This window comes from Tympanuchus pallidicinctus, unplaced genomic scaffold (genome assembly GCF_026119805.1).
Source record: "Tympanuchus pallidicinctus isolate F22 unplaced genomic scaffold, pur_lepc_1.0 scaffold22, whole genome shotgun sequence".
NCBI lineage: Eukaryota > Metazoa > Chordata > Aves > Galliformes > Phasianidae > Tympanuchus > Tympanuchus pallidicinctus.
Genome location: NW_026294739.1, coordinates 15,709,210 through 15,721,639, shown reverse-complemented (window position 1 = coordinate 15,721,639; position 12,430 = coordinate 15,709,210). Strand labels below are relative to the sequence as shown.

Here is a 12,430-nt window from a genome sequence, read left to right as displayed (position 1 = left end):
TGGCAAACAGAACAATAAGATGGACAAACTGCAGTGCTCCTTTTTGTTGGAAAGGGAAAACATCTAAACCTGAATCTGAAACCAGAATTTGAAAATTTGAAATAGATTTCAGATTTGTTGTGTTTCCCCTTCTGTAGTCTGTGGTGCACAAAAATGCCAATTTTTTATAATACCTGTGCACTGATAACCTGTGTTTGAGTTACCAGTTAACTCAAAAACATTTACCTTTTCTGTGTAAATATGCTCTGTTTTCTCAGGAACAGATCTGTAGAATCAAAGTTCCTATATAAATATGGTGACTGTTGTAAAGCGATGCAAGCATGGTTCTTTATAAGATTTGTTGCTTTTCTATCCTTCTAGATGGAAGAAGATAAGGGTTCAGTCAGCTCAGCATGTGACTTTGCTGAAAGCAAGCACAGAGGGGAGGACAATAGGCAACTGCTAGATCCATCTAGCCTACAGGACAGTTCTTACGTTCACTAGGTAGTACTCCGCCTCTACCCTACTGTGTGTGTATATTTATTTTTATATATCATTCTGTGGACAGTCACAGAGCCATCTCCGAAATACCCATATTTTTTTATATCTACAAGAAAATTTACATCACAATATGTGTGTTTGATTTTCTTTTTCAAATGAAATCTTTCTTTAATTCAGCTTTTCAACTTTTTGATTTATTACATGAAACAGTCCATTATCATATGAAGTATTATGTTATTGTGATCTCAAATCTTAATGTATGAAAACACTTTTTTTCCAGCCCAAATGTGAAAAATATCAGGTATTTTTCCAAGTTCTAATTTGGTAAGCTTCGACTCTCCTGCCTTTCATTTCCTCTGGGTGCATTTCAGTTCTTCAGAAATTTATTATGCTCTACTGCCTTACCATGCCAGGTTTTACTAGGATATAGACCTATGATTGTAACCCTCTGCCATAGAGAGGAAAGTGAGAAAAGAGAGTCTTTACCATAATATATCTTCCTTCTGTATTGTGGGCATAAATATAAAAATCCATGCTTGCTAGACAGTGGTACACAACATACCTACACATAAAATAGAATGAACTTTCATGTGTCCTTAATGCTTGCCCTGTGTTATTTTAGACTTAGCTGTGAATTTGATAAATGTGTGAAGGCTATATAAGGTCATAGTTGTTATTTTTTAAAGGATAACAACAGCTTTTCCATACATCATGGTTCAAGCATGATCCCAGCTTTTAGTTGGTAACTCAGAATTACAGAATGGTTTGGGTTGGAAGGGACCTTTAGGGTCCTCTCTTCCCAACCCCCTGCTGTGGGCAGGGACACCTCCCACTAGACCAGATTATTCAAAGCCCAGTGTTCAATATTGAGAAGAGCAAATGAGATTCTACTGAGGAGCTGTGAGCATTTCTCTAAAATCCAGAACTGAAGGCTCACTCCTTGAGAACGAGTTGGTTCCAACTCGTGTCCATCTTTTAATGATATCTTGGACCGCTCTGTGTCAGGACTTCTGAAATCCTATGGGAAGGGATGTTGAGAATTTGTTCTGCATTGCAGCATACACAAAGTGCAGGTGGCTGTATGTGCAGCAGGAAGCTTGCTTCCTTGCTTCTGCTAGCACTTCCCTCTGCTCTGTGTAGTTTATTGTCGGATGCTCTGTGACTATGAAATTGCTGTGAAGGTCGTTTTTGCTTTCACTGCACTGCTGTAAATTATGCTGTTCCTTATCACTATATCTTTGACAGTATAGTAGTGAATAGATGTGATGGTTGTCAGATAAGGGAATTCAGGGACTTGAGCCCTTCGTTTTATTCTTGTTGTAATCAAAACCCCCTTCAGAACTGTCAGCTGCAATGCTCCTGTCTCCCAGGTGTTTACAGAAGTTCATTGTGTTAGTAAATGTTAATGTGTCCAGAAGACCTCCAGAACGAGTGGGAGTTCTGACTGCGCTTCTTGTCCATGGCATCCGATACACAGCAACTGCATCAAAGGTTTCAGTCTGTAATCCTTGTTGCTTTCTGTAAGTTGATGAAGCTGACCTTCCTTCAAGCGTTGAGCAGTGTGGCTAGAAGGTTCTGGAAGGATCGTGGGGAATGTAGAGCAGAGCTGAGGAAGGGGCAAGTATAGGAAGCAATGCATGTGGCCCCATTTCTGCTTGTGTGCCCCCCCCAGCATACCTCACGCTAACAGTTGTTTTTTTTTCTCTTGGATTTCCAAAAGCCTTCTCTTTCTTTTGGCTGCTGCTGCTTTCTAAAATAGAAACTGTTACAAAACACTAATCTGTCGGTCCCCTGTTTTTTAGGGAATTAGGAAGGAAGGTGTGTGCTCCTAGCAAAAACTATTCTCTGAGATCAAACTGAGGTGCTTTGCTTTCCTCCAGTATTAAGCAAGTACAGATGGTGTGAAAGAAATTGAGGCTTTGGTTTCCAAAGTCAGACATAGTGATGTTTTGTCAGACGGTAAAATGTTGGTGGGTGTTCTTAAAAGTGAGCTGTGCTCTGCCATAGACTAAGATGCCTTCTGCCCAGCTCTCCTCATTCACGGGTTTGTGAGAGTGAGGTGTGGATAATGGATGCTTAAGTTTAGCCTGCATGTTTGGCATTGGATTGACAGGATGCTCTCATGGGGAGCTTTAAGTTAAGTTAGAAAGAATCTCCACACGCTGCTTTTGTATTTCTTTTTGAAAAGAGTAATGCAGTCAGTTTGGGATATTCTCTGCCCAGTAGTGCCAAATTTCAGTTGAATTTTAGTTCTGCTGCAATTGACCGGTGCTCAAGAACAATGAAGTGCACTTATAGATGCACTCCTCTGTAAACTCCTCTGTGTCTGTATAATTTCTTTCATTTTGTTTGAGTCTCTTTCTCATGCACTAAGAATAAAAAATAGCATACTATGCTAATGTTGACTAGTTCCTCATGGTAGCATGAGCCTGACTAAGCCTTTTTAACATCAGTCTTACTTGTATTTATGTAGGATATTCACAAAATCAGGAATTTGCTTTTCTTACCAAGCCAAGAGGGTACCTATGGAACTGCTAGGCTATAAATTATTACTGAAAGTTGTATTCTGAACTTCTTGAGGAATAGTTAACACTTACCATCATGTTGCTGCACTGTTTGCAGCTTTGATCTGAAGCTTTCTCATGATAGATATTTAAAAAGGAGTAGACCTGAAGTTTGTACAAGTTGTACCTGTACTGAGGCTAATCAAGGCTGGACAGCTCAAACTCCAGAGATTCATTACAGCTATACAGAGAATTGCTAACCAGTTTCTCTTCGTTTTAAGCTGAGATGGTGCTAAAGAATTTCCATGTGCTCAGCAAGACTGCATTTGAACGTTGGGAAGATCAAATGTTAGCATTTAGGCATTAGGAAGGGAAATGATGAACATGGCTGTAGTACTTCTGTAAGACTGAAAAATATTCAACACTAACTTAATGAAAACCTCCCTTTTCTGAGTGATGTCTGATGACATCTTTATTGATAGAATCTGCAAATACTGATATATTTTTTTTCTTTTTATCTTTCCAGCTTACTGAGACAGGTTCAAGTATCAACTGCATGGACTCCATGTGCTGCTTCTCAGATGGGGAAACAGCATGCACATCTATTAGAAGAATGCTGGAACGACTAATGGGAAGATGTAGTCCAACCCGGGTCAACAGGTGTGGAATTTCTCTCAATAGCCTTTGCTGCAGACGATTCTCCTATAAACTGGAACCTGATGAGCCTGCAGCTATAGATGCGTAGCAAACCAGCTGCAGGTTCTCTTTAAGTAGGAAGTGCAACGTTTTATTGTACTTTATTCACCCTAAAAGATAAGTTTCTTGCTTCTCTTTGCGTGTTTTCTTTTGGGATCAGGAGGGGGAAAAACGGTTCTCAACGATTTCTGTTGAACTGTTTAGTTTGAATTTAGTAGAAGTTCTTGAGTTGTGTCTGTCTTAATTTCTCTTGATTTTTGTACGTTCTTCTCCTTAGATAATCAAGCCTTGCTGCTGCTTTTCTTCTCCTGTTTTATGATTATTATTTTTTTGCCTTCACAAATCAGGAGTTGTTTGTAAAGTCGAAAGACTTTTCCCCGTGGTTCTTGATGTACAACCTCCAAATATTTACCTTGGAGCTTGCATTACTCCTGAAGATATACTAAAGGCTCACACTCCCCTCCTTAAGTATAACTTTATTGTTACAAGGAAAGTCTTTAAATCTTTCAGCCATTGATTGATATGGAGATTAAATATTTTTGTAGTATAACTTTTATATTCTATTTCTAAAATCGGTAATTAATGGAACAGAACGTCAGGTTCTAATAATTTTAAATGGTTTTTTTTTTCAGTTCTAGAAGGTGTCAAAGTCATATGTGCCATTCCAAAGTATGTGCTAAACAAATCTTTTCCTTCACAAACCACGTGTGAGACAAACCTCAGTGGGATAGAAGCATTTTAGAGTAATCAAATACTTTAGAGGAACGAGACTGCTCTTGCAGTGAGCAAAGCGGGGGGATAAAAGCTCTCAGTAAACCTGCTTATGTGCCATCCCCCCACTTCAAAATAGAGAGGGCTGTCTAATAAATATGGAAATATTTGGGGGTAGAAATAATTATAGTCTCTTGTACATCGTAATCTCTCAATGCCTGAATGATGTCATGGTCTTTCATCGGTCAAAAGGTAAACCTGAAAGAGCTGTGCTTCATGTGTTTTCAAGGAAACTTATTTTGTGTTTGACTTTGTCACTTTTAGCTGAAGGTCGTGATATCATTCATTCAGTATGAAATCTGGTGTGGGCAGTTTTCACTGACGAGCTTTGTCAGTTCTGATTTTGCGTCCCTGTTTCCAGCTCTTGCGCTGAGCACTGCCTGCCATTTCAGTTGGTTTCTCATCTGACTTGCTCATGAAATTTATTCAACATTTCTACGCGTCCAGGGAATAATTATGCAACGTTTCATTCTGTATGAAAAATGAACTGTTATGATTAAGTACACTTTTAATTAAAATTTGCTGTATAGAAGGTGAGCATGATGTATAAAATAAACAATTTAGTAGAATTTTTAATCTACAAGATGAGCATTTAATTGATCTGAAAATCAACATTTAATGGTAATTGCTCTAAGCTCTTGGTTTGTTTGGGTTTTTCTTTTTTTCTATTTCTTTGTAAAACTGCTTTCTAAATGAGGAACTTCTCATGCTGCTTTTTAAAATTCATTGTTATCTAATCAGAAGCAATTTTTTTTGGTTTACATTTCCCTGTAAAGAACTTGTGTAGTTATACAAGGTAGGTATTCTGTTTTATTTCCTGCAATGCATTTTCATCTTTACAGTTTTTCTCTTTTTCCACTCAGTATATACTGACTTTCTTCAGGAACTTGCTTAAAACTATTTACTGAATATAAATCATATTTGACAGAATATTGGTCAGTTTTTGAAGGTAGCTTTTCTCAGGTTTCTTGACTGCTTACCACGTCTTTTTCAAACGAAGTTCCAGTTAGCTCTGTAATTTTAGAGTGTTTAATGTTCATGCAGAACTGTCCTGTGCTGCACTGAGGGCCTGAAGCTCTGTAGCTTTTGTTTCTGCCTGTGGTTGAAATTATTCAGAACTACTTTCTAGTTTCCCTTAATTTTCTGAACAGGAGAACTAGAAAGAATGCTCCTTAAAATGTAATTCTTGCTTGCTTTCTTTGGTGACTTCAGTTCCATCCATACTACGTTATTACTTAAAAGCTAGTCTAACAGTCAGGGTACTGTTAAAAATCAAGGCTATTTACGTTCTTCCCTTACACTTGCCATATAACAAGCATCAGTTTAATTCTGCTGTAATCACATTCAACAGTTACAAACTAAGAAGTGCTGAAGGTGTGCTTAGCAAAGCTGTTTGGCAATTCAGAAGTGTTTGTAAAACTTAAGTCCTAGGCCGCTTTCATTGAACTTAGGAACTGATGTTTTCTGAGGATCCTGTGATCCTGAGCAGTTCAGTCTTGTGCGTTACGTGTGCTTCATAAAACAGCTCTGTATTCAGCCAGGAGGAGCTGCAGATTGGCTGTAAGCGTGCTGTGCAATGAAGAGCAGTGTTTAAAACAGTGTTGATGTCATAGGTTGTGTTGTGTTTTATGCTCATTATAATCTGTCAAGTATGATATTCTGTCAAGTATGAGAACATGAAATCAAATATGGTATGAAATTTTCCTAGAAACTTTGGATCAAAGTTGTACAAATGCTTGGAGTAGAGGGCTACAGGAATATAGTAGTTTATGCTTGTGAAATGCATTTAAGAAGTATTTGCTATAGTTTCACTCACTGGTTAGAATGTGAACTGTGCGCCATGGTAAGAATGCATTTTTGTCTGTCTGTCCCATTCAATTGTCTGTCAGTTTGTCAGTCACTAAAACATTAGGAATTCTGGATCACTTAACATTCTTGTAAGATTCATTATGAGTTGTTGGCTCTCCCATGAGTGGTACTTGTGTCAAAGCACTGCATGTAAAAGTTCTGAAGAAACAGCAGATTTCTGACAGAGAAGACACATTTGGAGGATAAAGATCTTACATTCCCTGCCTTCCAATCTTTTATTTTTCAGCTTTTCACATACAGTCCTATAATGCTGTTCAGTGGAGAACCGTGGTTGCTGTGCAGTAGTAGAAACAGTAATCTGTCCTTGAGGGAAAGATGTTGGGAGATCATATCTGAACCAGAAGCCATGTTAGCTTTTCGATGCCTTAAATTTTAACTTAAATTTAACAGTGAGAGTTGGAATAACCTCATGTCTGTAGATAAGGTTTTGCCCACGTGTGACTTTAGGCAGCGTTTCACATCAGAACACCCATGAACTGACATACTGTGGCTGGCTGTGCATTCTGCAAGGCTGTACTTGAATGTCCTCAGGCAGTTGAACCGCACTGTTCTCAGTGCCTCAGCTTAGGTGTGCAACATTTGTTTTCTTTGCTTGAGGCACGTACTAAAAATGTAGTCGTGAAGCTGGCCTTCGAGGCCTGTGGTCATTTCAGCTCAAAGCAATGAAAACATCTGATTAACTTTACATTTCTTGCAAATTTGGAATTGTTAACTACATAGTTGGATTTACTAATTGCAGTATACTTTCAAGGGTTAAAATGAATTGCAAGTGAAATATGAAATAATGGCTAAGTCTTTTAAAGGGTTACATGAGCCTAATCTCGTAACATTTTTATCTTTGCTTTCATAGACTTTTTTCCTCGCCTCTAGCTTGTAAGTTCCCAGTCAGCCAAACTTCTTTTTTATTGTTACTTTAGATCATGGAGTTCATCGGATCCCTTCTATGCCAACGACAGAAGCATCTTGACTCTCTCCACAATGGACTCGTCCACTTGTTAACAGGGACATTTGTAAATACCTTGTGGAAGCCAAGTGGTGCTCACGTACCTGTAGTAGGTTCTGAAGTGAGTACAGTTCTACATCCCTGCCCTAGACAGGACTAGTGTGACTTAAAGGCAAACTGGCTGTCCTGTAGCCAAGCATAGCGGTCATCTGGACTGTATTTGCTTCCAATATTTTTTCTAATGATATCCACAAATTGCTAAATTTTTTTTTTTATAAGAAACACTTTCAGCTCTCACCATTAAATCTTTTTTGTTACCATATTAGCAGATTGGAACCTTGTATTTGATATTTGAGATGCTGGTACAACACAGTGCAAAATCTTCTCCCAAATGCAAGCGATCAAATAGAATTTGCACAATGAAACGTAAGTGGAACATAATGAAATTAGATTGCCCTCTACTGCACACGCACTCAGTTTGAACTGTCTTTTACAGCTGCTATCTTAGCGGGTTGCAGATCAGATTATTGTTTCCATGGACGGTTTCTGAAGTGTTTAAATACTCAGTAATTTTAGAGATAAATATTATTCAAATATTTGTGCTGGTGTACGAATGGCAATTTTATGAGTCATCACTTTGAGAAACAGCGTGCATCGGTCATTTGGAGTCGTGAGGATTTAACAGGTCACTGTTTTCTTGAAGTGTGATTCAAAGCCAGTCATCTTCTCTAACAAGCGTTTCATTAACCAGTCACAAACTTGATGTGGAAAAATGGGTAAGAAGCAGTGGCTCGTGCAGGTGTCTCAGTAGCATAAATTTTTGAGTGAGGAATCCTTTTAATGTTGGTGAATCTTTGCATGTTTTATTCTTTTTCATGTATTTATATTTGGCCGCGTTGTACGTTGAAGATGCAATTAATGCTTAATTATCTTCATATATCTGAAGAATCTGAGACATTGGTGGCAGTGTTTTGATACCTAAGTATGTCAATAAAAACAAATTGCACCAATGCAGCTTTGAATGGTACACGATACATCTTGCAGGTACTTTTTTTTTTCTCATCAGTTTAAATAAATGTGTCTTCATGTTTGGGGAAGGATAACAACATTTGCCTCTTTGTTCTGCTGTGTTGGCCAGAGCTATTAGGGTTCTTTCTTTATATGTGAGAGCTAAATGAAGGTTAGAGCTTTGTCTTAGGTAGTCCTCAGGTGCAGGCCAGGAAAAATGCTGCTGTGTTTGGACACCTGTTTGGGAATCCAGTTTGAAGTCAGTCTCTGAAGTCCTATCACTATTGAAAGAATCTTCCTGCCAGCCAGCATAAGGTAAAAAGCAATGTATTAAAATTCTCAGTGAAAGAAACTAGATCAAACAGACTGTAAATAGCTAATAGCTCCTGTAGCAACTTCTTAACTGAAGATGCAGTTAAGCTTGAGATTAGTACAAAACCAGCAGCTGCTCTCAGCACACCTGCAGGGGTTTCCCCTATTGGCCTAAGTTACTTGTCTTAGCAGTTTCTCATTCTGAGACAGTCTTCTATCTGACATCAATATAGAAGATGTTTCTAAAAACTCTAACAGATATCTGCTGTTTTGTCATATCTTTTGTGTGTAAGCCACCATGTTTCACTGTTGAGAAGTGTGTGTTTGTCCGTGTCACCCACAGCACCCAGGCAGAGTGTGTGACTGTTGGGCCTCATTAGCTAGCTCATCTGTGTGTCTGGCTGGTGCACCATGTGTGGAAATAGACACTGTGCTTCACTCTGTCAGAATGTCAGATGGTTTGATAACCCCACTCCAAGCACTTAGATTGGGTCAGGCTCTGTACAGAAATGTTTGTTGGCTTTTACCATACAAGTATGTTAATTATGTGCACAGAAGATTCACAGTCCTGAACTTGAAGAATAATTTACATTGATTATATATATTTCTTTAAAACCTTCCATCTCCTCTTGTCCCTCTTCCCCTGCTTTCCCTTTTCCCAGTGTTTGTAAGGTTACCGAAGAAACACGCATTTAAACAGTTCAGGAAGAACTTAAGAATCCATCTGTCTGCCAAGGTATATTTTTCTATTTGCAGTACAAGTTAAACCTATAATTTATCATTTAATGAGTATAGAATCAGTTTGCACATGACCAGATTTTTGGTCTGGCACTTAGTTAGGACCATATGTTTTTGTAAATATGTCTCAGATGATTGAGAATTGCTTTTGCTCAAGGAAGAAAGCTGTTGTGTATTTCTCTGACAGTTAAAGTGTATGAAACACTCGTGCACTGAGTCTACTGTAAAAGTCGGTCAGTCTTGAGAAAGATGACAGCACAAAATACAGCTTACTCCATTCAAAGAAGAATTCAGCTCTCTGATTCAGTGGTGAGGGAGACTGTGCCGTAGGAAGGAAATAAAGAGCTATGATAGAGCTGGGTCTCAGCCTTGAAGCCCATAACTTGTGGCAGGAAAGCAAGCAGTCCGTTAAAGCAAGTTACCAGACTTAGGCTTTTTAACCATGCAGCAGAAAAGAGGGAGTGGGAATATGTTCCAGTTTGTTCACAAACTAGAATGTGTGTAGATTCTGCTAAAATATTCTGTGTATTTTTAAAGGCAATGGAGGAGGGAATTTAAAAAAAAAAAAAAAGCGAAGGAAGAACTCATTCTGAGTTCTTGTTTTCTAGTACAAAACATTATGCAGCTCAACTCAGAGTGCGTATATATTAGGCAACCATAATTTCTTACTGGAACCTTTACTAATACTTTCCAAACATTCTTTTTTATGACTAGCTTCTATACTGGGGGGGAAAAGTCTCATTTTCTAGTGTTAGAAGTGTCTCAAAGCTGTTGAATCAGTCTATATTATTTTTAATAGTTTTGTTTTCTTTGACACTTCCATACTTATTGAAATTTAGTGTCCAAAAGTGCATCATAATGTGTTTGTGAGCCATTTAAGCTGTCCTTCTTTTGCTCTGGAAAATAACTTACTTAATAGCTATAACCACCAGCACTGCACCTGCTTTGTTCTACCTTTTTTTTTTAATGGAGATGCATTCCTAGAGCTGGGTGAACCAGCCATTGTGAAATATGGATTAATTTCAGCCTTCTCTTCTTGTTTCTAACTTATTTCCTACTTAGACTTTTGTTGCAGGCTGTTTCTTTCTTTCTGTGACTCTTTATTGTTGGCTGGTTTGTATGTTCTTTGCTTCTGTTTGCTTCCAGTGGTATGACTTCTCTGGTTTCTGCTTCCTATTTGACTCAATTTACAAACAGGAGGAAAGATGGGATGCTCATGGCTGCACCACCTCACTCTTGCCCTCGATCAGCTTAAACATGCATTCGCATCGGTATTTGCGAGGCTTCTGCTTCCCTTAGATTGTTCAGCTGCTCATAGAGATGTCAGCACTGGCTCTGCTGCCCACGCTTCTGTGGCTTTCGTTAAAGGAATGTTCTCATCACGTTGATGTATTTGCCCTGCTCTAGGTGTTGCCATATTACCTCGCTGTTTACAATAAGTATATAAAATTGTCATTGTAGATACGACTTCTTTGTTGCTGTTTCTGGTTTGTATAAATGCATGGACATGAATAAAAGCTGATGGGCCGTGGGCCAAAGATCTCTATATGTAATATGAAGTGATAAGAGATGAAAAATACTGCAGATTACAGCAGTGTGACTTGCCTAAAAGAAATCCTACGCTTCACCCGAATAGGATGCAGTGTGTATGTTCCTCAGCACTTTTACATGGAGTAGCAGCAGAGTTCAGTCATTCTCATCTTTTCTGCATTGTGGCAATGAATTTTAAAAAAATATATACATATATCACTGTTTTCCTCTGTTGCTGGTATGGGTTATAATGGGGTTCGCTTTCAGATACAAAGAGGGTGCAAGGAAGTGACTTTCTAAATTTCCAGTTATGTTCTACTGTAGATTTCAGTTCTTATGCACACTTACCATCACTCCTTCCTCCTGGGAGGGGCATCGAGTTCTCCTTGCTCCTTTTTTTTTTTTTGAGAAAAAAAACCAACATGAATAGGAAAAGCATGTGAGGGTACCATGTTAACGAAGTCGATCCTTAATTTTAGGCAATTAAGGATCACAGGCAAGTGGTAACTGTAGCAATAATTAGTACTAAGAATTCTGGACCTGTGACACTGTGGCTGCCTCGTGTTCCTTCTGACGCTGACAGCGCATCTGTGTGCTTGCGCATCGTGCAGCTCGGGCAGTAGAAGTTGCTTTATGGTTTATGGAAATGAATTATATTTATTAAATAAAACTTTCGCTTACAGCTGAGTCATTGTTTTAATTACGGGTCAGAGGAAAAGATACCTGAGAGCAGTGAGGCTGCCCCCCCCCTTTTCCCCACCTTCAGTCACAGAGGAGGAGACAGGAACAGTCCAACAGGGCTGCACAGCTCCACAAAGACATGGAGCCTGAGGGACTGACAGACAGCTGCATGGACAGATAGAAACAAACGGACAACTGGACAGATGGACAGGCACATGGACAGACTTTACCTTGCCAACCACTTTCCACATCCCTTTCCTCAGCTTTGGTTTCTTTAACAGTGCCCCTGTTCAGTATTTTGCCTTCTGCCCTTGAATGCTTTGGGAGAAAGGCTTGACACGTCATACGACGAAGACATTAGAATTAAGCTTAAAAGGGAAACACAAAGTACCAGTTTATTTTGTTATCTACAAGGAGAACTGAAATAACTAGTATGAGGTTATTGGAGGAAAAAAATAGTTGGCAGAACACCAGAAGCTACCAGTTAACAAGTACCTGTTCGTATGTCCACCCTTCGGCCATTCTGACTGCAGAGCCCAACTCCTTAGCTGCTCTCACCTGCTGCTTCTCAGTCATTCAGCTCAGTACTGCAAAGCAAAAGCCTCTTTCTTAGCACTAAGATTACTAAGTACTAAGATTTCATCAACTACGTACTGGGCTGTCTGAGCTCTCTGAGAGCAGAGGACTTAAAAACCAAATACAGGCAGCATTACCACACCCAAATAAAATCTACAGAGACGCCTGGCACTGTTATTTGAAATAAGTGTGAATGACAAAAGTTTATTAAATGCGTTCTTAAAAAATTATATCTTTCTTAAATAAGGAGTTCTCTGCAAGGAGTTCATTGTAAAACAGTTCTGAAGCAATTCATAAGTTATGCATTAACAGGTTGTTCAAT

General features: G+C 38.8%; 1 protein-coding gene across 7 annotated transcripts in view; it reads left to right on the top strand.

Moving 5' to 3' along the window:
* ATP11B (ATPase phospholipid transporting 11B (putative)) overlaps positions 1-11,533 on the top strand; it is a 58,604-nt gene extending 47,071 nt beyond the window's left edge. For 2 of the 7 annotated variants that reach the window (XM_052685509.1, XM_052685510.1), the window contains 2 exons: positions 3,511-3,644; positions 7,238-11,533. In XM_052685509.1, coding sequence (XP_052541469.1) covers positions 3,511-3,644; positions 7,238-7,319 — 216 coding nt within the window. In that variant the 3' untranslated portion in view covers positions 7,320-11,533. Of the gene's footprint in view, positions 1-360; positions 484-1,850; positions 3,483-3,510; positions 5,035-7,237 lie in introns of those variants that run through there. The other 5 variants (XM_052685513.1, XM_052685511.1, XM_052685514.1 and 2 more) reach the window with 3 other exon arrangements.
* Positions 11,534-12,430: the final 897 nt, after the last annotated feature.